A 26,787-nucleotide genomic window follows, 5' to 3' on the forward strand; every position below is an offset into this window, starting at 1 on the left:
GAGTTGCTAAAGTCCTTTCACATGAACTAGCTCTTTTGAGCCCCACAATGGTCATGGGGAATGCAGAAGGCACTGGATTGTGAGCCCCAAGAAGCTTAGGCTTTAGGTACTACTCTGAATGACCTGGATCTCTGAAGAAAATAGTCTCTCTTTGCTCTGGTTTTCAGCTATAACCTCTCTGCCCTGCTCTACTAGCCTTAGAATTCTCTATATGAGAGAGGGCAAATTGTGCCATATCAAACTGTATCATGCTATTCAAATATCAGGGTCCGATATTTAAGGAATATCAGGGCTCACAGCCCTGTTTTACAGGTGAGAAAAATAAAACGTTCGAAGATATGAAGAAATTATTTTAAAGATCACACTGCTCACAAGTACTTGAATATAAGATGTGAAGTCAGTTCTATCTGATTCTCAGGCCAGTGCCCCAGAATTCAAAATAGTTCCTAAGGGGCATGAAGTCACTGTAGAGGACCAGCTAGCTCCAAGCAAATGGAGGTGCTAAGTACATATGTTTGCAGCTCTCCCTTTCCATGGTATTTAGTGTTTCTTTCCACCTTTTTCCCTCATCTACCGTTTTTTTGTTTGTTTGTTTGTTTGTTTTTGGGTTTTGGTTTCGCTTACTTCATTTCCTTGCTTCCTTCATGGTCCCTTCTCTCCTCCAAATCATTCTCAGGCAAAAGTTTGATATCAATAATTAACACTTCAGTATGAATAGGCTGAAGGCTTCTCCTCTCTTCTCTGGAGTCTGGATCCTAAAGCAAAGTTGTAATTATAAAATGAAAGGCGATTAATTGGGTTATTTGTTTTTTGATATTGGATTAATCTCCAAAATATGCAAACAGCTCATGCAGCTCAATATCAAAAAACAGATAACCCAGTCAAAAAATGGGGGGGGGGGCTTCCCTGGGGGCGCAGTGGTTGAGAGTCCACTTGCCGATGCAGGGGACATGGGTTTGTGACCCGGTCTGGGAGGATCTCACGTGCCGCGGAGCGGCTGGGCCCATGAGCCACGGCTGCTGGGCCTGCGCGTCCAGAGCCTGTGCTCCACAACTGGAGAGGCCGCGGCAGTGAGAGGCCCGTGTACCACAAAAAAAAAAAAAAATGGGTGGAAGATCTAAATAGACATCTCTCTAAAGAAGACATACAGATAGCCAAAAAGCATATGAAAAGATGCTCACGCTAATTATTAGAGAAATGCAAATCAAAACTACAATGGGGTACTACCTCACACCAGTAAGAATGGCCATCATCCAAAAATCTACAAACAAAAAATGCTGGAGAGGGTGTGAAGAAAAGGGAACCTTCTTGCACTGTTGGTGGGAATGTAAATTAATACAGCCACTATGGAGAACAGTATGGAGGTTCTTTAAAAAACTAAAAATAGAACTACCATATGACCCAGAAATCCCACTCCTGGGCATATACCATAATTCAAAAAGATTCATGCACCCCAGTGTTCATTGCAGCACTATTTACACTAGACAAGATATGGAAACATCCTAAATGTCCATCAACAGACGAATGGATAAAGAAGATGTGGTACATATATACTGTGCAATACTGCTCAGCCATAAAAAAAGAACAAAATAATGCCATTGGCAGCCACATGGAATGACCTAGAGATTCTCATACTGAGTGAAGTAAGTCAAACAGTAAAAGACAAATATATGACATTGCTTATATGTAGAATCTAAAAAAAGGGGTACAAATGAACTTATTTACAAAACAGAAGTAGAGTCATAGATGTAGAAAACTTATGGCTACCAGGGGATGAGGGGAGAGGGATAAATTGGGCGATTGGGATTGACATATACTCACTACTATATATAAAACAGAAGAACCTGCTGTATAGCACAGGGAACTCTATTCAATACTTTGTAATGGCCTATATGGGAAAAGAATCTAAACAAAAAGAGTAAATATATGTATAACTGATTCATTTTGCTGTACACCTGAAACTAACACAACATCATAAATCAACTATACTCCAATAAAATTTTAAAAATTTAAAAAACTAAAATAAAATGAAAGGCTCTGATTCCTAATAAAGAGCATCCTGGCTTTAGAGAAATAGTGGGAGAGACATATTTAAGGAGATGAGCCTGGGGCCTGGATATTTACACCTCAGGAATCTCCCTACTCAATTGACACAGGTAGCTCTGTAGAGATCAAAAATAAACTGTCTCTTAATTTAGAGTGTAGCTGCTCAAAGGACAGGAGGACACAGCTTCTGAGCTGAACTGCTTCTTTACACAACCTTGTGTCATCTTCCTGGTGGTACCCACTGGCTGGTGCCTCACAGAAACAGCCTTACCACCTGGGGATGGGGTGTTACCACCCTCTACTCAATAGCTGTAGTGCAAAGCCAAATCCTTTCTTCTCCACTGGAAAGGTCCATCAAACCAATTTGATATACTATTCTAACTGGATGCAGGCACTTAACAGATGATCTTGGTTATAGAATCATGGAAGAAGCTCAAACTGGTGCAGAAAGGGCCTTTAGAAACCACCTGGTCCAATTCTCTGAATTGTTAGTTGAGACTGAGGCCCAGAAAAGAAAGGTCCCTGCCTGACATCCCCGAGAGAATAAGCAGCAGAGCTGGCCCTTAAACTCAGACCTCTGTCTTCCCAGCCCAATGCTCCTGCTACCTTCACTGTGTTCTTCTTGTGTGGAAATCTCTAAAGTGTTTCCTCTCTCTATCCCCAAGGAGCCCTATCATTCCCTATTCCTCCACAGAGAAGTCCTCCTGTTCAACACACACAAACTGATCGTTGATACACCTACATAGCACATTTCCAATAGAGAAGGGCCACCCAATCTTAAAAGGCTAGAAATATTTCTGGCCAAAGCTCCCTATTCATATGCCTCTCCTGCCCTCTTAGCATCATTCACCTACTCTTTCACTCCTCTAAGGCAAAAGCCTCAACAAAGGTCACCTTGCAACTCAGATCTCACTGAATCTGAGTTCTAATCCTAGTCAAGGCAAGGGAAGGATAGTTTTAGGTCCCTTAACGTAAGTACTGACATGCTCAACTGATCAGTCCAGTCCACCATACTCAGAGAATACCATTCTCAGTGAGGGAGTCTGGTTTCTTGCTTAAGGCCCTGGCCTACTTTGCTTTGTCCCTGTCCTATTGTAGAAGAGAAAATGTCTCTGAAAGGCAATGGTACCTATTTGTATTTAGGCCAGGAGGTATCAGACTCCATTGCTGGCTGGATCTCTAACAGGAATGGTACACACAAGGCTTGAGCCCTCAGACCCTTTGCCCTGTGGCTCATATCCTAGAGATTGGCAACCAGTCTTCATGTCCTCCAGAAATGACCACCCTGAGTTAATCTAAGGGATCAAACCCATTCTGGGAACAGAATTAAAGAAAAAAATGTCAATTCTCTCATTCAGCACTAAGGCATTCCCAAATCAAGTTCTTCAGAGAAGACTCACTTCTGAAAACCAAAAAAGAAACCCATGGGCATCTGAGTATGGTTTTTATGGTGACTCTCTAATAAGCAGGATAAGGTTCCTGGGAGGAGGCCTCTCAAGATGCCAGACACCCTCAGCCCTTGTCTACCTGGCTCAAGGTTGTAGCTTTGCTAAGTGCTGGACAGTCACTTTTGTTCAAAGATTAGTAAATACTGGTAAGGAGATAGTAACAGCAGTAGTAATAATAAGAAGAAAAAGATAAGAGGTTTACCCTGACTCATAATTACATCTATAATGACAGAAAAAGAAATATATGCATATACAAATATATATATATATACACAATTATCATGATTTTCCAAAATGTCATACTTCCCAAAGAGCCTCAGAAACAGACCTTATCTCCAAGCACTCAATCAGTCATGGTCTTTCTCTCCTCAAGTCATCAAGATCACCAAGATAGTGTAGACATCGTACCAGGGAGGACCAAACTGATCCCTAAATGAACCTAGGGGTTAGCTACACAGAGCAAAACAGACCCTAGGCCTCAGATCATAGTCTTAAACTCAGGCAGCCAACCAAATTTCCAATTCATGTTATGGATCAAGAGCAAGGCCTTGGAAGGAAAGCTCCATCATGAAGCGAACAATTCAGAGTGACTTCTACTGGTGCCAGCTCTTAAATATCATCTGCCTAGTGCAAAAAGCAACATGCTTAAAGAAATTGGTTTAGACTACAACATAAGGGCTAACAGCCTTAATCAAGAAAGTACTTTAGGCTTTGCTGACAGATGCCCGCCAGGTTCGCCAAAGTCCAGGATAATTTAATTATAATCCTGCCTGGAGGCTGGGGGATAGACTGTATGACCCTCATGGTTGTTTTCAATTTGGGGATTCTGAGAGAGACCTACAGGGTGACCTACTTGACTATGGAGGAAATCACCTGGGTCAGGCACCAGCCATATTTAAGGTTATCTCTGAGCTGGGTGACTCCATATTAAAAAAAAAAAAGAAAATTCCCCACCAATTAGACAAAGGATGTACTGGATAATGTCATCCAAAGTGTGTACATAGTGAGAAGCCATTAAGATGGATCATGTGAATGCAAATGAGTGCTAATAATACCATTTGAAACTCTAGTATGAAGGAGAGAAATTTCTGTAATCCAGGGAGAAATGTCCTCCCTGCTAATGTCATCCTCAATTCACAGATCCTGTAATGAGTCAACTCTAGCATCACAAATAAGACTTTCTGCATAGATGGTTAAGGCTAGAGGTCTTTGTCCACCTGAAGCTTGAATGGATAAAACAAGGGCTGGCATGTCTGAACTCAACTCAAGAAATCAAAACACAGTTTCCATTAGCCTGAAATGGGAGGTAGGTCCTCAAGTGTTAACAGTCTTGTTAGCAGCCCATGCATACCTTTTCCTGACTGTTCTGTAGCCCAGAAAGCACAGGATTAAGATTCAAGAGGGGGTAACATCACTAAAAGTGGCAGATTAGGATGCACAAAGAATCAGGCCCTCTACTGAAACAACCTTTAGCTGGCAAAGACAGACAGACCAACATTTTCAGAATTCTGGAATCTAATCCGAAACTTACAGGAACCAAGGAACCCTTTTATAAAATATTTTATTGGAGTATAGTTGATTTACAATGTCGTGTTAGTTTCAGGTGTACAGCAAAGTTCATCAGTTATACATATACATGCATCCACCTTGTTTTAGATTCTTTTCCCATATAGGTCATTACAGATTATTGAGTAGAGTTCCCTGTGCTATATAGTAGGTCCTTATTAGTTATCTATTTTATATATAGCAGTGTTTATATGTCAATCCCAATCTTCCAATTTATCCCTCTTGATGCAGAAAAGGATGGCTAAAATTTGGTAAGTGAATTTTGAAGTATTTTTGCTAATTTGTCTACCATTCCTGATTCCCCAGCCCCTAAGAGAAAGGTGGCCCACATTCCTCCTGCAGGTTGCTGATGCCAAGGGACTAAAGACCTTGTTCTTAAAATGTTGTGGCTGTGTGTTTTGATCTGTTTGGTCCTTGAGGGCTAAGCACAGAGACTGGCCTTTGTCTTGTACCCCCTACCCCCTAAGGCTAAATTGGCTTTAGAGGTTGTGACTGCCTCTGTTGAAAGACTTAAAGACATACACTGCCCATGTTCACCCAGGGCAAGGGATAGTAGAAGGGGCAAGCAGCAAATGAATCCAATACCACAGGAAGGAAGAGACTGAGGAAAAAGTTTCTTGGGAGAATAAAGACTTAGGAGGGCCACTGTGCATACGGAGGAAGTCAGAGTGCAACACACATGCCCTGGACCAGATGCATGCTCAGAAAAAGCCTGAGCAGATTGTAGGCTTGCACTTCTGGAGAATCTGAAGGTTCCATGAAATCAGGAGAGTAGGAGAAGAAGACTAAGGCAGAGCTGTGGGCAGCCTGGATTAGTGTTGAAGCTCTGAGCCAAGTTGCTCTGAGCTCTGAGCTCAGAGCTCCCCAGCTCTGAGCCAAGTTGCAAAGACCAGGATAGTAGTTTGTTTGTTTTGGCTCCAAGTATCTAAAAGCAATCTCTGTCAGGTCACTGGCTGACCAATGACATAATGGAATAGAGATTTCCATTACCACACATGACAAAGAAGGCAGTCTTTGCAAAAAAAAAAAAAAAAAATTTGGAAAAGTCACTAAACAAATGGACAACTGTATCCCTCAACAAACAATAGCAACAAACTCTGGGGAAGGAGGAGAATCTTATTTCCAGAGTTATCACACTATAATATTCAAAATGCCCAGTTTTCAACACAAAATTACAAGGCATACAAAGAAACAGGAAATTATGGCCCATTCATAGGAAAACAGTAAACTGACAGAAACCATACCTGAAGAAGTCTAGACATTGTACTTACTAGACAAAGACTTTAAATCACCTGTCTAAAGTAAGATTCAGGAGGCCTGGGTTCAAGTACTAGCTTTGTCACTAATTCCCTACATGAGTGAGAAAGTCAATTGCATTCTCTGAGCCTATGTTTCCTCAGGATTTATAAAATGAAGAAATTAGAATGAGCAGTGGTCACAAGCTGGGGTTACAATTTAGCCTGCTGATATGTTCAGTTTATTCTTCACAGTGTTTCTTTTAAAAATGTGAATTACTGGTCAACATTTTAAAAATATGAATAAAATCCAATTCCTGGCTTTTCTTGAAAAATCTGGAAGATCTGAGTTCACTGGACTTCCCTACTTCCTATAACCTATTCCACCAATGAGAACCATCCAAGTCACTTTTGCTCCCTTTATATAGGGCATAGATTTCCCAGCTGGATACTCCCACATAACCCTGGTACCAGACTGCTTTACTCATGTAAGTTACCTGCCTGGTCCTGTAAACATCTAAGTCAGCTACTCCTGGCCAAGATGGGTCTTTCCAGCTGTAAATCTATTGTGAGTAGGGTTTCATACAGGTGAAAAAATTTCCCCAAGTGCAAACAAAAACAGACACTATATAATTAAAAGCCAAGTAACACTCTGGATCAGTGGGCTTCTCTATGAACAGTAGAGGTTTAATTTCTGTTACATCTAATCTGTACAACTGTAAGGAATGATGGTAATGACCTGATTAGCTCATCCTTTCATCTCCTGCATCCATGTAGTCCAGAAACCAGGGAAATCTAGAATTTGAAGAAACAAGGACAATACGTTCTGATGGCATCTGAGTAGGCTCTTTATTTTCTGAACAAACCCATATCTTGTCCCTCAGGCCTCACCTACCACTGACAATAGCAGGTTGTCATGTATTCTGTACAGAGCCTGCCCTCAAGTGGGTAGTAAGCTGTCCCCAGGCCATGGTCCAAAGTCAGAGCAAAGGACAATTTTTACATGGTGATAAAAGAAATGGACCTGGGGCTTCCCTGGTGGTGCAGTGGTTGAGAGTCCGCCTGCCGATGCAGGGGACACGGGTTCGTGCCCCAGTCCGGGAATATCCCACATGCAGCAGAGCAGCTGGGCCTGTGAGCCATGGCCGCTGAGCCTGCTCGTCCAGAGCCTGTGCTCCGCAGCGGGAGAGGCCACAACAGTGAGAGGCTCGCGTACCCCAAAAAAAAAAGAAATGGACCTGAATGATTTGGAGTTAGGGCCAGCATGCAAAAGGAGGGCCACCACAGGGATGGGATTTTCTACTTAGAGACACAATCATATCCCAGCAGTCTGCTCTCAGCTCCCAAAGGGGAAACTGGCCCAGGAAAGCAGCTGAAGATGTCAACAGTTAGATGTGAGGACTAATGTTCAGCAAGCTGTAATTCACTTAACCTGACCATTTGCTGGGAAGGTAAATCAACTCCTGTATTGCCCTTGTGAAGTCATATTCCCAGTACAGAAGAAAGAGACTTTCAGAACACACACACATACATGTATATACATACAGAATGAAATTCTGAACAATAGGAGAGGCAGATATTTGACTGACTAGAAGATACATAAACCCAGCAATTTCTTGTACAGTAACCAAAGTGGTATCACACTTCCTATTTACAGGTATCCAGCATACCTCAGGTTACAAAGGATTTTTAAAAGACTTAATTATCCCCATTTTACAAGGAGGAAAACTGGGCTTCAAAGATGTACAGGAAGCTGCTCAAGCTGCATACTCAGCAGACTGAGGCAAGAATCTGGGTTTCTCAGATTCACATTGGTTTTAAACCTGATTAACAACAGGTATGACTAGCTTGGATAGAACAGCATTAAGTACCCTGGATTATCCATCCTAGGGCTGGGATGTTCACACAGCAATGAGTCTTCCAGATAGGAAATGGAGATGCTCCACTATATCAGTGACCAATTTGGTCCAGTGATCCACAAAGGTGTCCGGTTGGTATAGAGTTAGGAGGAAAGTCTTTTCTTTGCCATTATACTTTCATGTTATATGCCAAATAACCTAAGGATGATATTCTCAAGGAGCTACTGAATCTTAGCTCAGGATGAGTCTGGATAAACAAGGGAACTATACAACATATAGGTACAGCCTCTCAGGAAACCACCTATCTACCTATCAATAACATCAGTACTAATGAAGATTCAACAGTTCAGTGTGACTCATCGCTATGTCTTACCTAGACATTGTCAGAGCTTGAATAGATTCTAGAGAATGCTTCAGAGGTGAAGGAGAAACTAAAAGCAAATTATCATATGTCAAATGTTTTAGAGAGCCAAATTAGAACTCAGGTCTCTCATTTTCTAATATATCTAGCACTGCTTGCACAATACCATTCTACCCTCAACCAAAATCAGTGTAGAAGAATGGAAATAGCAATTCTACTTTTAAATATCTACTAGAAAAGAGCCTACATAACTTCCATCATTCAGTTCCTTGAGGAACACACAATCTTACCAGAAATGTAAACCTACACATAAATGCTCATTCATGAGAATTGTAAGGTCTAACTTGGAGTCAATTTTCACATCATTCATGCAACAGTTTAACCCCATTTCTTTTTACTGGTGACACCACAACAGCTGGCCACTAAGGTTGCATGGTACTCTCCTTTAGAGATCTGAAGACCATTCAACTATTAAAAAAAAAAAAAAAGGTTTGCAATGATCAAATGCTCATTCTGAATACAATCTGAGGCAACATGGAATGCTATCTTAGTTCCTCAAAGAATAAACACTGGTAAAATAGAATAGAATATTGGAGCTGGTATAATAGAATATTGGAGCTCTAACTTATGATTTAGGCTCTGTCATTAATGCTCCTGGTCTACTGTCACAGTCCTCAGTCTCGATATGTGTTATCTGATAGAGCAACTAGCCACATGTGGCTAATGAACACTTGAAATGTGACCAGTATGAATTGAGATGTGTATAGAAACACATCAGATTTCAAAGACTTAGTAAAATATATTATTAAAAAATTTATAGTGATATTATATTGTATCATAATATTTTAGATATATTAGGTTAAGTAAAATACATTAAATTAATTTCACTGTATCTTTTTAACTTTTTTAGTGTGGCTACTAGAAATTTTTAAATTATATTTGAGATTTGCATTTGTAGCTCACATTATATTTCTTTTTTTAAAAATATTTATTTATTTATTTATTTAATTTGGCTGTGTGGATCTTAGTTGCGGCATGCAGGATCTTCATTGTGGCATGTGGGATCTTTAGTTGCAGCATGAGGGCTCTTAGCTGCAGCAAGTGGGATCTAATTCCATGACCAGAGATTGAACCCAGGCCCCTGAATTGGTAGCACAGAGTCTTAACCACTGGACCACCAGGGAAGTCCCTCACATTATATTTCTATTGGACTATACTGGCCTAGGCCAAATCGTTCTCAACATCAAAGACTCTGATTTAACTAGCCTAGAGCCTGGGTTTTAGTGTTGTTGTTTTTTTTTTTTTAAGATTCCAAGTCAATTATTTCATTGTGAAGCCAGGATTGAGAACCACTAGGCTAGACTCTATACTATGCATGCCTGGCCCAGCCAGTGGTCTTCTCAAAGGTCAGCTTCAGCCCATCCAACAGGCTGCTGGGGCTGTGTGCTTGGAAAAACACTCCTCCTGGACTTGGATGTAGGAAAATCAATGCCAGTTCATTGATATTCTGAAGCTTGATTCTGTCATTCACCTCCTGGGGTCATTCTGCCTTGCTCAATATTTTGTCCCACCCCTTGAATTACAGTTTATTATAAAAATGACATTTCACTATAGGTGAAATACATGCAGATGTGGATGATTTTGTCACTGGGTGCAGTTTAATCCTTCTTTTAAAGGGGGGGCTGTCAGCCTAAGACACACAAGCTGTATGTGTACGGGGCCTCTTGTTAGTTCCAAAGGCCCATGGTTATTGATGTGTTCTTTCTAACTACCCCTGGGACCAGTTCATCAACCAACAAAGCTGAGCTTGGACACACAGCATGTGGAAACTCTGATGGAAGACTCCATATAGGTAGAGGAGAAAGGACTGGATATTTCATTAAGAAATTCTCAGGATAGAGGGGATGAGAGGCTATTTTGTCTACTTCCTTGCTTCTGAGCAGTGCCCTCACCTAAATTGCTCTAACTGGATAACAGTGCTTCCTACATTTGCAGCCCTCCAAGGAAAGAGGCCTCTTTCAACCACTATGAACAGCCTTGATACATAGACCTTATTGGAGTTAATAAGGTGGAGGTGGTGGTGGTGATGATGAGGATAATGATAATGATAAAGCAAGTTACCATTTGCTAAGTACCCACTATGTGCCAAGCACTGTGTCGGATTCTTTACTCACATAGTGATCTCATTTAATCCTCATAAAACGTCTCCTATTCCTATTTTTCAGATGAGGAAATAAGGCTCAGGAAAGATAAAAGTCTTGCCAAAAGCCACAGAGCTAGGAGGTAGTAAAGCTGAAACTGCATCTGCATCTCAGATTATCTGATTCCAAATGCCCTGCTCCTTCCTTCATGTCACACTTCTATCCTTCTTATCCTGAGACCCTTCATTCTCCAAGGGCCCAAGCCGCTCTGATCTTTTGTTTGGGGTCAGGACTTCAGTCTTATATTACAAAAGAAACTAACAAAAGATGATAGGCTGTGGTAAGGATGGTCATAAGACATCCTGATGTGGCTTTGGTACTTGTATTGCCACAAATCTGTTTTAATGTACATTATTTAATTCACTGTGATATCCCCTGTCATGAAAGAATTGCCAACACCATTTTGCATACGGGGAAAATCAGAGCTCACAATTGCCAAACAGCTGATTCTAGCTCATACCTCCAAGGATGGCCAAGAGCTGGAACACCAGGCCAATGTTCTTTCCCCATTAGCATCCTGCTAATGGGTGACCCAGAGGAAGTGGAAACTGTTAGGGAGCCCCTTCCCAAGAGCCCCTTCTTTTAATGGCCAGGTTTTTCATGGTACAATGTCAAAGGGGTCAAGGCTTTGCCAGCACTATCAAGCTGCCTGCTTCCCACCCTGGACACATCTTAGTTCCCAGCCACCTTGCAAAAAGTAAGATTTGCAATGAGTAAACTCCAACCCCTGGGAGGGTAGAGAGCCCAGACGCTTACATTCACAGCTGTAGACAATCATAAGACAACACGCAGGGGTGTTCACACTTCCCTAAATGAGAGAAAGGGGGCAAAGGAAGCAGAGAGGAGTGGGGAGGGGAGAAAGAGGGTGGGAAGAGATCTATAAAAAGAAAGGATAAAATAAGAGGAGGCAAGGAAAAGAAAGAAAGCAGAAAAGAGAGAGAAGAAAGGTAAAATTTCACAGCAATATAGAGTTAAAAGCGTCTTCAAAACCATCAAGGCAAAAAGGAAAGTGATTTGTGCAAAGTCACAGTGGGTAGAAGGTGGGAGGCAGGAGGTGGGGATTGTTAAAATAAACAAGATAAAAAAGTCTCAAAACTAGAAGGGCAAAGATTAAAGGAAGCCCAGGCCCTGGGTAGGTGACCAAACACATGGGGAAAAATGTGAGGAGCCACAAGAAGGGGAAGGAGGAGACCAAGGGCTGGTGAAGGGGAGGCCAGGGGCAAGTAGCCAAGGAGACAGGAGAGGAGAGTGAAGGCTGACACTCACCCTCACAAAGCTGGCAGGAAACCATCCCTCCTCATCGTCGATCTGGCCCCACCACCAATCCTTGTTGGAAGCATCCAAGACTTTGATGACGTCGCCAGCCTTAAATGCCAACTCCCGGTTGGCCATGGTGACGTGATCCCATACTGCCTCAGCACTAACGATGGAATCTCCAGTGATCAGCTTAGGAGACAAAATAAGAATGTGTTCAGTCCACACGTCTAGCTACCTTACTTGCCCCCCTCCCCAAATCTCTACTACTTATGGAAAAACTCACATATTAGTGATGAAGGGTAGGGTGATGGAGATGACATTGGGAGAGCAAGTTCCACTGGACTACAAGACAAATAATACTATCAACTCTCCATTAGCCAGTGGGTAGAATGACCCAGAATGTGTATATGGACTACACAGGCCTCATGATTTTATCCCTACTCAAGATCTCCTTCCCTAGAGAAGAAAAAGCTCCAATCCATTCTCCTTGGTACCTCGAGGCAGCCCTGGAGCTGGAATGGGCAGAGAGTCTGAAACCAATGGCTAAAATGAGGCTCGAGCATATTTGCTATAAATTCTCTGTGCTCCTCCCCCTTTCTTCTTCTTCTTTGGAACTGTCCAATTGAGAGTTGGTGATACATTATTTAATCCTACTGTACCCCACCCTCAGGAGTTACAGACCACAGCATTCCTCACATATAATGGACCCCAGTCCTGCAGCCTCCTGTTCTCACCCACACATGATGCTATCCAGAGAGGTCATGTGTTCATAGGTATGAAAGAATATGGTGTTCTGTGATGCCTTGCTCCCAAGAAACTCGACATTGTCACAGATTCACTCAGTGATTTAAACAACCACCCTGTAAGACACACAGGGAATCTAGGTTGACTTCTACATCTGATAGATGGCAAAACTGAACCATAAGCAAGTTAAGGGGTAAGCTCAGTTTCAGTCAGCAAGGCAGGGGCTATGCACAGAGCCTAACCTTGGTCCTTAGAATTTGTGGCCAGCAGGACTTGGCTCCACATAGCGCCAGGCAGACATCTATGCCACTGTCACATAAACATACACACACATATGTTCATGACACTTGTCTATGCACAGTGATGAGGATGGGTGTCGGGGAATAGTTAGTTTCTCTCTGGCTACCATCCTGACCACTGTGTTATGTATTCTTTTTCCCATAACTGGTTCCAGCCTGTATGGGTCATCAATCTTTCTGGCATTTGGAGGAACAATTTCCAGAATAGAGAACATATGTCCTGTCAGGCAAAGGACTCAAACATTCCCTCCCCAGAACTGAATTGCTGAACATGTCCTCTAGAAGTCATCTTTTCCATCAGCCTACTTTGAGGAAGGACCCCAAGGCAATTATGGCTCCACAAGACTGAAGTCAAAACAATTTAAAGATAACAGAGACAGAATATGGAGCATGCATCCTCTCACACAGGTCTGCCTTCCAACATACCAGCCAGAGAATAACCCTATGGTCATGATATTAATGTATAACACATCACACACAGGAGAAAACACATCACACACAGGAGAAAAAACACACACTGATCTTTTGACTTAGTTAAGGCATTCTGTTGGTTAGCTCCTGCATGAGGCATCCTTCATTGCTCAGGGGTCTAGCCATTGTGCCTTCTATAGAAGGCATAGAGAGAGCTCCTCAGCTTGGATGTAAAAGAGATTTCAAATAGGACCTTTTGTAATAACACCTTTAAAGTACCTCATGCTTTACTGTTCACAAAGTGTTTTCACATCTACTGCATCACTTGATCCTTACTGAATGAGCTGGATCTATTACCCATATTTTAAAGATAAGGAAACTGAGGCTCAGAGTGGTGACCTGGTCCTTTGGCCAATCACACATGTAATAAATTATGGAGCTCAGTCTTCTGACTGTATATGCACTAATACCTATCATGCCATACTACCAATGTTTACTAATAAGCTAAAATGAACTCACAGAACTCCATTCATAATATCATAAACAAGATGGCTACATTCTTCAACCCCAAAGAAAGAGACTTGGACAGCCACCTTCAGTTACTGGTGCCCCTAAGAGGAGATTTATTTATATGTTGAATTTGCTTTCTTCCAATTACACTAAAAGTCAATATCTTCTTGTTCTGGCCTCAGTGGAGAAGAAGAATTGCTGGTCACTGACCTCAATAAAATAAGTATTTACAGAGAAGTCTCCCCTCTCCTGCCAAAGATGGGTACCAACAGGGTGCTGCTAGAGCTCGATAAGCACATACAGGCCCAACTCAGAGCACCATGAGGGCTTATAGTCTAAAGATATATCATTGACTTTTTATCAAGGGTCAAAGAGTGATCTTGGAATCACTTACCAATGCTCTGCTCAGGACTCTATCTGTGATGCTGTTTGAATTACCCTAGTCCCAGTTCTGGCTGATTCCACTGCCTGTACTTTTTCTACAGTGCAGTCTTCTTTTGAGAGACTCCATGCTTGGATTCTCCCAGCAGCACTTGGCTCATTCTTGTCCCCATTTAGTCCAGTTGACATGCCTGGGCACTCAGGTCACAAAGTCCAGCTATGCCCTGGACAAGGCCAATCCCTGGATAGGACCCAGTGGCCACAAACCAACTGGCAAGCCTGTTGTCACTGCCTACTTGGAATCAACGACAGAACTAGGCAGCACTTCAAAGATCATCACCCTTAATCCCTCATTTTATAGATCAGGTATAATATAGCAGGAGTGACTTGCCTAAGGTCACAAGATGGCCAGCCTAGTGAACCATTTTTTCCCCAACATAACACCATAGATAGAGAAGGTGGAAAAAGAACACTTGGATTTAAGACCTTGCTAAAGAAGGGATGATAAAGATGATAATATTAGCTAATATAGAGCACTAAATATATGTAAGGCACTATTCTAAGCACTTTACACACATCAACTCATTTAATCCTCACAGCAACCCTTTGAGGAAACACTATTATTATCCCTATCCTACAGACGAGGGAACTGAAGCTCTGAGAGATTAAATAATTTGCCCAAATTCAAACAGCCAATAAGTACTTAAGTCATAATTCAAATGCAGGCACAGTCTGGCTTTTATAGAGCCTCTGCTCTTATAAACTATGCTGCCTCTGAGTCTCACTTTCTTAATCTGTTAAGTGAGAATAATTCTACACCCCCACCTGATTCACAAGCTGTAAGACACTGAACCAAGAGTTGACAGATGTGTGTGCAGATAATGAGAGAAGGGCAATCCAGAAGGGGCTGGTAGCTGTATAGGGCTCCTGTATTCTCTAGTCACAAGTGCAAGCAGGAATAAGGGAATGTTCTTCCCTATCTTCTGAGATGTTTTAAGTTTGGGCTGCTGGAAATTGGTTTTAAATCTCCCCTTTGTATACAGGATTGACTTTTAACTTGCTACAATTTTTCATAAATATGACTTTGCTCATCCATTTTCCACCCAACACTCATTGAGTGCATTCCCACTGTGTGCAGGGATCTGCTTACTGTGATTCAGCCACAGTCCTTACCTGAAGATCAAAGGCCCTTTGGGTACCAACAGTGAATGCCCTTCAAGCAGTATGCAAAGGTGGTTAAGGGCAAGCCAACCTAGCTTCCATTCTGGGCTTTGCTACTTTAGAAAGTAACAGTGACAATGGGAGGTGAGGAGTACAAGAGGAGCCACATAAATAAACCAAAATGGAACTGTCAGCATGTAAGAAGTACAATATCACAAAAGCCATGGACGAGACTTTCAAGCTATACAACCCTTGGTTTCAGTTTCTTCATATGCAAAATGGAGATATTAATACCTGCCTCACAGGCAGAATTGTAGAGAAGGTGAACTGAGTTCTGGATGTATAGTGCCTCATACAGTGCCTGGTATACTCTGGCCTAGTACAAGACTTCAGAGGAAGGATCATGTGTGGCTATTGGACTCTAAAACAGTTTTATGGGGCACTGAAATAGGCCTTAAAGAAGAGATATGGGAACATATGTATATGTATAACTGATTCACTTTGTTATAGAGCAGAAACTAACATACCATTATAAAGCAATTATACCCCAATAAAGATGATAAAAAAAAAGATTGTTAGGATTGTTACAGAGTAGGGAACAAGAAAGGCAGAGTAAAGTGTCAAAGGTGAAGGCTATGGGAAATTTGATGGTAAATATGTAGTGGAGTTGGAAAGGGCTGGGAAGAGTGGGATTGAACCGCAGCTAGAAAGGTGGACTGGAGACCTGTTTGAAGGTATTTAGATCTCCTTTGAGTAAAAGGAGGAGGCCAAAGTTGATTTGGCAGAGGGAGTTCACTCCTAAGTGTGATCATTAAGGCATGAGGGTAAGTTATGAGGAAATGTTGGTTTTGGAAGGGGAGAAGAGATGACAAGTTTTCTCTTTGATATGCTGAATGTTGGGGGCCAGCAGGACATGCAGGTAGATTTGAAGTTCAAGAGAGATCAGGGGAGATAGTTATACAGGTTTGGGAGTCAATGGCCCAGAAGAAATTGTAGAAACCAAGGAAGTTTGCCCTGGAAGAAAGTGCTAAGAAAGAAGGCCAGAAACGTAGGAAAACAATAATGGGAGGAAAGGAAGAGAAGAGGAGCCAGAGAAACAAACCAAAATGGAGCTGTCAGAACATAGTTAGGATACCAAGGGGTGCAATCTCATAAAAATCAAGGACAAGAGTTTCGAGTAGCAGGAGCTGATCAAATTATCAAATCGTACAGAGCTACCTATAAGAGGAAGAAAGCCAAGAAAAGTCCATGTAGGAGTGGCTATATCAAGACTTAAGTTCTTTATTTCTTGTTTATAACTGGTTTATTCACGCCCCCCCAAATTCCTAATTTCCCAACTATCCCAACTTCTTCATCTTGCAAGCCCAACACAAAGCCAGAAGGTGGTACTGGGTTACTCCAGCAAGGTACCCAAATAGCTCTTGGCCTTGGGACAGTGCTGATGTGACTTCTAAAATAATTCCCAATCCTCAGGGCATTTCGAGTACAGGACTAAATATAGGTTGGTTCTTGCTCAGACTTACCAGTGAGTGGGACATACAGTGTTCTGCATCCCCAAACCAAAGACACTTTTGGACATGAATAAGAAGATAAAGGGGGGAAGAGTCATAATATTGATATAATTCTTAAAGAAGGAATGATATCGGGCTTCCCTGGTGGTGCAGTGGTTAAGAGTCTGCCTGCCAATGCAGGGGACACGGGTTCGTGCCCCGGTCCGGGAAGATCCCACATGCCGCGGAGCAGCTAGGCCCATGAGCCATGGCCGCTGAGCCTGTGCGTCCGGAGCCTGTGCTCCGCAACGGGAGAGACCACAACAGTTAAGAGGCCTGCGTACCGAAAAAAAAAAAGAAGGAATGATATCCAATTTGTTTTTATCTATATTTCCCAGGAATTCTAATTTCAAATATTCTATCCCATTGTCCTACCCATGTGCCCTGACTTTTAACCTGGAAATATGATCACTGTACCCTGTAGGCATTGGGAGTTTGATCTCTTAGGCTGGTCTCTGATAAACAATGAGGAATGTGCCTACAGCTAACTTGGAGTGTCCAGTGGGCCCTTTCAGGAGGAAGGAAAGAAGGCAAGGAAGAAGGGAGGAAGAAAGTAAAACAGGGAGAAAGAAAGGGAAGGAGGGAGAAAGAGAAACTTACACTTGTTGCAAACATATGCCAGGCATTGGGTAAGAGACTTTCTTTTGTGATCTTAGTCTCTATGGCTCTCCAAGGTAAGCATTAACATCCCCATTTTTACTGAAGATAACCTGTGATATTACCAAGTAGCCCACAGTTACCCAGTTAGTAGGTGGTAGAGCAGATTTGAATCTCTAGTTGAGCTTATCGTATAGCTTTGCTTTTGCCCATCCCCAACACTACCTGCCAAGATAGCAGGGAGAGAGGTCTCCCAGCTGGTTTCTCTCTCCAGGGAGACCAGCCCACTCTGTAAATGACCTAAAGCAGTAGTTCTCAATCCTCTAGAAAGCTTGTTAAAACACAGATTGCTAGGCCCCATGAGTCTCTTATTCAGTAGGTCTGAAATGGGGCTTGAGAACTTGCATTTCAGACAAGTTCCCAGGGGATGCCTACGATGCTGGTTCAGGAATCACACTTGGTGAACCACTGCCCTAGAGAATCTTTCTAGCCTAGGCTTTAGCCGTGCCTCTCCTGATGCCTCATTCTTCCAAGGATCCCCATGCCACCCCCACAGGTCGGGCTCCCTGCCTGTCTAGGAGGCATTCCTCAGTGGTTGGTATGTCTGAGAATGGGTATTTTGGGTCATGTAAGGAGGATTCCCAATGCCAGGCCTTGCCAACACAGAAATAAAGCCCTCACCAGTTTTCCAGAGCTGTACCACTTGCCTTCCCCTTCATATTCTTGCCCTCTAGCTGAGCAATACCACCCCCAAAATAGTTGTTTAATTAGCCTGGGTGGCTGCCAGAAATACTAGAATTTTAATGGCAAGAAATAGAAGAGGGAAAGGTTAAAAAAAGTGTTGTTTAGAATAGCATATGTTCCAGTTGCCATGAAAGTAGCTGAGCCAGGCCTGCATTTTGAGAAGCTTCACAAGGGGACAAGGAGGGGTATGAAGGAGTTTTGCCTTTCTGTAAGGTTTTCTCAGTTGGTACCTGCCCCCATCCTCTCAGAAGGTCCCCTCCCTCAACAGCTAGGCATGGACAAGAGCAAGATTCCTTCCTTTGTTCCCTTTAAGCACATCTAAAATAGGCTGGGATTTTATTCTCTCTCCTGAATAAACTAGATGTCCTTTTCATATGGCCTTGTAAACAGACTCTGGTTATCTTGCCCAAAATGTTCAAGGACAACAATCTCACCCACTTCTGGAAAGATGTAAAGCAGACTGTTCCAACAACAGCGGGGAGGTACCAAAAGACTGGCTACTGGAGGAAGTTCTGCCAGTAACTCATTGAATCGCCTTGGATAGGTCCATTTACCTGTCTCAGTTTCTTTATCCATCAAGCTACAGACTTGAATCAAATAGATGACTTCTCAAGTCCTTTCCAGCCCTGGCTTTCTATTGAGGGTAACACTTGAGCTTTGCAAGGACAGGAATTTCATTATTGCAGCTTATTTCTTCTCACCCATCTTTGTGCTTGCCAGTATGCTTTCTTTGCTCTCCACTCAGGAAAATGAGAACTTGGCACTGACTAGTCCCTTCTTGAATATAACTCACTCAGGCATTGTTAGTGACACATTAAAGCACAGGCCAGTCAGACTGGCTGGGAAAACTGAGGAATGGGTTTCCCACTTTGGCCCTTGACTGTCCTATTCAAAAGTCAATGGGGACATTTACTCTTTGTTCTCTCCATGTAGCTCCTCAGATAAATCATCTTTCTCATGACATTGGCTCTTAGTACCTCCAGTTCCATATTTCCCACTACCTGTTCCACATTTCCCTGGGGGCCTGCTACTGCCTCCAATAAAACATATGTAAAACTCATAATAAGGCCTCATTTCCCTCCTTCCTCATTTTTCCCATTTCTGATAACTTTTCTGGGTGTGCTGTTTCTTTCTTCTACATGTATCTCTCTCAGATATAACCCTTTATCTTCTTTTTCAATGCCTTATCCTAGGTCTGGCCCTTATCACCTCAAGTTGCCTCCCAACTGGCCTTCCTGCTACTCACAGGTCTCTTTCCTCCTCAAGCTACTCAATAATTGTACTTCACAAAACTTCTTTGCTGGTGCCATTATCCATGCTCAAGAAGCCTCAAGAACTCTCTACTGTCAATCTCTCAAAATTCTCCTTAATCTAGCCCCATCTATGGATCCAATCCTTGTCTTGAACCTGACAGGGACCTTCCACTCTAGTCAAACTGAGTCTCTTGCAGGCAGATAACTCCTACCTCTGTGCCTCTGATTCAGCCATTCCCTTGGCCATGGTTAAGTGTAGGGACACTGGAGCTATGCTGCCTCTTCCCTGCTGTAGGATCTTAGCCTACCTGCTCCTTAATCCTGTCTCTGATGACTCCAGCCTGTATTTTCTCTCCCTTGACTCTTTCACTAATTTCTACCTAGGATAAGAAGAAGATATTAGACAATGTGGAGTTATTCAAGTTATCAACCAGGGTGTTATTCTTCAGACTGTACACTTGTGAACAGTAAATCTAAAACATCTGCTTAATCTTTAATGAACAACATTGTTTTTAGCCTCTAAAGTTCTATGACCAGAGCCCTAAAGCCAGGCAAGCTCAGAGGAAGAACACAGCAACAGAGTGAGCATTTCTGTTCAGGTTGCAGAATATTCTATGGGGCCAAAGAAATTGTTTGCATAACATGTACCAGGTGGCCTATAGGCCAATCCATTGCCGGTAGGATTTATGACCAGGCGGCTTCTGGGGTGGGCTGGTTTTTGCTGAAGATCTTTGCAGATGCTCAGTGGGCATCAGGGAAAGAAGAAGAGATGTCAGGTAAGAAAAAACAACATGAATTTTAAAAAAAATCATAAGGATTGCTTTTTTTTCCCCCTGTGACTTAATAGTTCACACTTAGCTAGTTTCAGCTTTAATCAGGGTATTGCTATCACCCATAACTAAATAATTTCATTTCTGAGCAGAATAATTAATGCATTTAAGTGATGATGGCTCTAAATGCACTAAAAGGAAATATGCAAATACTGTCACTTTTCATGATATGATCATCTTTTTCCTAGTTTGGGCATGTGATTTGTGAGTCATTAGGCGTTGGCTTTCTTCAATATCTCATTGTACCATCCATTTTTCATTTTAATAAAATGAAGGTTGGCTTTAGCCACACCTGGGAAACATGAACCCCAGATAGGCTGGCTTGATTTGAAAGGTGATCATAGATGCAGGCCGCTCAGCAAGAGCAAGACAGACCACCTCATCCAGACGCCAATGTCACAAGCCAACTCACACCTGTCAGCCACTAAAAGCTTGGGAAACCCAGGCAAGCATCTTAAGATATGAAGCCATCCAGGACATTTTCTCATTCATCACAGACTAATAACAAAGGATAACACCTCTTTCTAAACCTCTCCCAAGAAAAGTTACAAAGTGATCTCAGCTATAACGGTGACCAAACATATGAAGGTAAGGGAAGTTGCTTGTTTGGTGTAGACCTTAGCAATGGACTTTTCTGGTATGAAACTTCAGCCACTAGCTCAACCTAATGGGCCCAGGAGTTTCTGAAGTAAGACCCAGCTGCTGCCCCAAAGTTCAAGACGTTAAGAGTTTGGTCTTGTTGAAGGAAAAAGTCCTTTAGAGAAAATGCAGTCAACTGGGCCAAGTATTGCACAGATCAGAGAGAAGAAATGTTTCCAGACCACCAACCATGATACTGTTGGCTGGAGAAGTCTCCCATACTAGAATAGTTCCCAACCTGATAAGCATCAGCTTGCACCTTCAAAGCATCTTGGGAATAAAAGTTAGTCAAGCTGTTTTGGATTATTTTGGCACTATTCAGGTGCCTCTGATTCATTACACCAGTTTCTTGATTTGTGGTCCCCAGACCTTCTGCTCAGAATCATCCCAGCATTTTTAACAAGCAGCCCAAGTGATTCTAAATCATATATCATACTGAGACCAAGAGTCTTTTAAACTTTCTAGAGCCAGAGTTTGAAGTACAAGAATTTCCTGTTACTGCACTGGCCCATTCAGAAGAAACCAGAATCTCTGAAACTCTGTCCCCTGGCTTCTCCTTCTTGTGTCAGCTTTCAGGCAGGCTAAGGAATTATAACAGTTTGTCTAGGAGGATTTTCCCTGTCTGCTTCAAGAGACTATCTGCACCTGCACACCCACTCCCACCCCCATCCTGACCTTCAACACTGAGGCCCCCAATGGCCCTAATGGAAAATACTTGCAGCATCTCTCTACACTACAATCTAGAAACAATTTCTTAGAGCTGTGTTCAATCTACCCAAGTCAGCTCCCAATTTTTTAAGAGACAAATTATTAGCAAAAAAATTGACTCAGCAATGCACTCTCCATGAGTTGAGTCAGAAGCAATTCATCCCAAGCTGGAGGTTACTCTGACCCCAGTCTGTCTCTGTCTTGAGCCAGATTAGGCCATATCTCCAAAATATTCCTGCTCTGGGCATCATGCCCTTCTTGGACTTGCTGTGGGTACTAAGTTCCAGCCACCCATTTGGGTCTCTTGTTGCCTTCATACCTTGAAAGATGGCCAGGGCAAGCCTAGGGGATAGGCAGAGGGCTCAAAAAGCCCCAAATGCCTGAGGTGACCTAGACCCATCTTGGGCCCTGCACCTGGGTTCTTGAATTTCTTTATGTGATTCAACGGGGACCAGCCCTGGGAGCCTTAAATTTCTTTGGACTGTGACTTGAAGGCCAGCCTTGGCGTTCCTCCAAGGGGTGGGGGTGGGGCTCCTCTAGGTTTACAGAAGGGTAGGAGGAGGGGGTTAGAACTACATGAAGAATCTGTCCTCCGTGCCTCCCACATGTATAGTTCTATACTCATCAACACCACAGCCAGAGGGTGGGTGGGCAAAGCAGAGAGAAGAAGGGAAAGTAATTTTTTATCCATTTGACAGATGTCGTGTTAAAATCTTGTAGGGGAAGGAGGACTGTAGGTGGGGGGAGGAGCAGTGGAGGAGATAGGTTGGAACTAATAGTTCTAATGTTGTATTAAATGTGGCCATCTGGTCTAAGGTGATGAGAACAGGAACAGCATTTAGTAAGGTGCACTGTGACATGCTCCTATATATGGAGAAGAGAGAGGAAAAATAAACATATTTCAATCAACTTAAACCACCTTGAAGTCTACTGAGCATGCCTACCCAGGACACAGGCTTGCAAAGGCTCTAGCCTTGGCAGGCATTCCAAGGAGAATGTAATTGTCTCCTGGGGAGTCCTTATGGCCCAAAAGAGAAATCTGCATTTAAACAGTCCATCAGAAAGTGAAAGATAGTTTCCAGTAGCTTATTGATTTCCCTCTTCTCCTTTGCTCCCTGAAAAAGAAAAGACATTGGCCAAGGCATTTAGCAGTGTTTCTGGTCCTTATCAGGAGCATTTCCTGTTCAAGGTTGGGTCATGTTTCTCCTGACAAAGTCTAGCATATTCCTGGGTTCCCAGCAGACATGAAAAATGGTGGATGAGCAGGAGTGGTCAGTGAGCATTCACTAGATCAGGCCACAGGGGACTCAAATTAGCTGAGCTGGCTCCCCTTCACACTGTGTCCTTAAAGACTACGGAAAGAGGGATGCAACATCTAAACCTAGGCTGCCAAAGAGGACACATGAGAAGCACAATCAGACCCACCCTCAGGGCCCAGGAAGGATAGCATCCGGTCTGTGTCTGCAGGAAAAGTGATTGTGCTTATAACAAAAGAACTTCAAGTAGGTCAGGTAGGCTTATATAAGAGATCCTCTGCTTGTCTGGGCTAGGTGGAGGAGGTGGGGGTGAAGAAGGGAAGGGACCCAGGGAAGCTGACTGAGGGATAAATCATCCAGTAAGATGCTAGGGCTTGAACCAACTCTTCTTGACTCTGTCTCGGGCTCAAAAGCCTGAAAGAGTAGATTATTATACTCAGAGAAGGCCAGGATTGGAGACTCCCAAGAGCTAGCACACCTAGTTCAGTCCAACATTTTACAGATAAGAAAACTGAGGCTCTAGTAAGAGGAAGTTACCTAATGTGTCAAGTTAGTCAGCAGCAGAGCCAAGATTAGAAAATAAGCCTACAGTCTTTTAGAAGGACAGTTGTCAATTGTTTTGATTAAAAACTGTCAATTTGTAAAAAAAATAAACACCTACCCCAGTATCTAAGTGCTACTAAAGTAGTATGTGTTTTATAAAAAATCTCCACAAAAAATAGAAATTAAATGATGAGATTAACTATTTAATATATAAAGAACTTCTAATATTTTCTCCATGAGCTTCATTTTGGAAATCAGTTTTAGACATTTTCTGGTGCTCTTTCCTCCCTCTGCTCTACAGATGTCACCCCTTGAATACTACATCCAGCACCTGCCTCATCCTCCTCTCAGGGCCCCAAACAAATCTGACCCTCCCTGGAAATGAAGTGGTAAGAACACCTCAGTATGAAGGCTAGGTGGAGACATTTCTAGTATCTCCTTTATCACCAAATGTCTTTGCTAAGGAATCTGAATTTCAAATTTATACTAAAATGAAAATGTTAGTGAAAAAAGTGGGATGGGAAGAATGGGCTCCAGGCTTGGCTTGATTGCTGACTTGCAGTATTGAACTTAAGCAGATATAACTCCTCCCTGAGCTAGTTGGACTAGGTTATCTCAAATGGAAAGTTGGGGTTGTCTTTGACAGATGCTGCTGCCTTGCTTCTAAAAGCAGGTTTTGTCAAGAGACAGAAGGGAGTTGAAGGAGACATGGAAACAAGAAAGGCAGAAGAGGGAGGGGGTGGGATAAGAAAGGTCAGAAGACAAAACTTGACTATTTCAAATTTTTGTCATGGGCTACCTCTACCCAGAATAGAACTCTAGTACAGGAATGGCCTTTGGGTTCTACTGCCAGAAGGAAGAATACTGCTTTCTCCACACAGTTCAGGCCACTGGGTTCAAGCCACCTAAAGCAGCTTCCAGAAAAGAGTAAGCAGCACCCCTACCATGTGCTAAACACATTATAGTTCTAGGTTGTTTTCATATTCAATTCACATTCATAAGCTCACTAGATCCTCCCAGCAACTCTGGGAGTAAGAAGAGTAGGGATGAGACCTCGTTTTAAAGATGAAGAAACAGGATTGGACAAAGGAAGTCCCTCAGGTAACGCAGGAGCAGAGGCCAGAAGAGAACCCAAATCTACTGACTCACAGTCCAATATTTTTCTAATAATAAAAAATGGCTATAATTTACTGAGTGCTTAGTGTGTGTATCAGAGACAAATCTAAGTTTTTACATATAGTAACTTGTTTGATCCCCATTTTAAAAATGAGAAAACCATAGTTCAGAAAGATGAAGTGATTGCTGAAGGTCATACAGGGCCAGAAGCAAAACCCAAGTAGTTTTGCTCTAGAACCAGGGCTCTTAACCTCTGTTCTCCACAGCATATCCTCATGCTCCTACAGGATCACAGAACCTTCAAGGTATAGCAAGGTATAGAACAGTGTGTATATTACCATAAAAAAGAGAAAAAAGAATATATTCATATATGTTTATATATCCATAGAACATTTCTCTGGAAGGACTCACTGATGGCCTCTGCAGAAGAAGCCAAGTGGCTGGAGGGCAGGGCTAGAGTGAGACTTTTCACTGTGTACCCTCTTGTACCTTTTGAATCATATGAATGTATTACCTTTTCAAAAATAAAGTCATTTTTAAATGAGGTATCTAGGGTCAAGAGAGCTGAAGAAACTGTGTGGCTGCTTCTTGGCAGGGCTTTGGCGACTAACCGTTCCCTATTCACCTCTCTGGCTTCTCAAACTTGAAGAACAGAAGGTGTCTCTCTCCTTTCTTCTTCCAGTTTCCTCACCCTTGACATTGCTTGTCCAATCCCCCAGAAAGACCAGTACTGTAGTCATTACACAGATTTTAGCAGCACAAGTAAAAATAGCAACAGTTTGGGTTAGGCTCCCACAGCCAATCTGTGAATTACAGGAAAATAATGTATTAGCATCAGGACAGATGATAAAAGACACAAAAGGCCTTCTTCCCCAAGGCCTGAGCTCCACATACTCTTCCATCTCCTTCCTCTCACCACTGTGTCTCATTGTACCTACCCACCGTTCTCCCGGGCTGAGAAAGCAAAAATAAACAAGCTAGAAAGGCTCTAGGAAATATGGCCTAGCTTGTGAGTCTGTGGTGTACAAGGAAGAGCACACTAAGGGAGAAAAAGTCAGCCTAGTTGGGTTTAAATGTCCACATCAAGGCCAGGTGAGAGTCAGCCCAGATGGTCTCAAAGGACCCTCTCAGCTTTGGTTTTTGGATTTCCACTATCATCCCTCAAGAGTTGGCAAAATACTCCAGAGATCAAGGCCCTTAAACATTATTTCTTCAGATACCTTTAGGCCCAACCCCTTAGGCAGGTCAGTCACACAGAACTTCTGTACCCAGGAAGCTGTGAGGAGGTGGGGGTGGCCAAGGTAGATCAAGTGCCTTCAGGGATCCTCCTGAAGTGAATTAAATGGGCAGCACAATTCCCTCTCACAACAGCTTAGCATCTTCTCCAACGCTTCACTGCTTGTAATATGCAAAAGACAAGTAGGACATGAGCTGCTGTGGAAGGGATGACAGGTCAGTCGGTGTGCCTCTCGTGGGTAAGCAGGACACTTCTGGGGAAGGCTGGGTCTCAGAGAGCCCCCATTCCTTGCTACGTGTCAGAGACAAAGCTAAATTTTTAACATATGTTAAGTTGCCACCAGCAGCTTACTTTTAGCACTAGAATTCATTGGGTGGTAGCTTGGGGCCATAGAAAGAACACTGAATATAATCTGAAGGCATGGCTTCTAGACCTGAATCCACCACTACCTAATCCTGTATCTTCAGGCTGGTCCCTCCTTCTCTGAGACTCAGTATCCCCATCTGTAAAATGGAGACAACACTACTTTAAAAAGGGTAGGGGTAAGGAGTTGAGAAATAGACTGAAGATAAGCTCCTAGAATCACCTCCAAAGTACCTGTAATCACACCCTGGTTGAACTCTTAATAATAGTAAAACATGTTCAACATTTTACAAGGCACTTTTCACATACTTTGTCACCATGAATTCTTGCACCCCACAATCCTGAAACTTAACAGTTAAGCCCATTTTACAGACCAGAAAACAGACTCAGAAGGAATTTGCCCACAATTTATGGGATGAGGAGAAATCTGAACTTGTGCTACATAGTCTAGTTCCCGACCCATCCCCTTCAA

General features: G+C 42.6%; 1 protein-coding gene across 1 annotated transcript in view; it reads right to left on the minus strand.

The window, feature by feature from the left end:
* Positions 1 to 26,787, minus strand: part of ARHGEF9 (Cdc42 guanine nucleotide exchange factor 9) — a 213,991-nt gene that overhangs the window by 172,210 nt on the left and 14,994 nt on the right. The window contains exon 2 of the mRNA XM_032620875.1: positions 11,983 to 12,162. Within this exon, the coding sequence (XP_032476766.1) occupies positions 11,983 to 12,108 (126 nt within the window). The 5' untranslated portion in view covers positions 12,109 to 12,162. The remainder of the gene's footprint in view (positions 1 to 11,982; positions 12,163 to 26,787) is intronic.

This window comes from Phocoena sinus, chromosome X (assembly GCF_008692025.1).
Source record: "Phocoena sinus isolate mPhoSin1 chromosome X, mPhoSin1.pri, whole genome shotgun sequence".
In the NCBI taxonomy this organism is placed as follows: Eukaryota; Metazoa; Chordata; class Mammalia; order Artiodactyla; family Phocoenidae; genus Phocoena; species Phocoena sinus.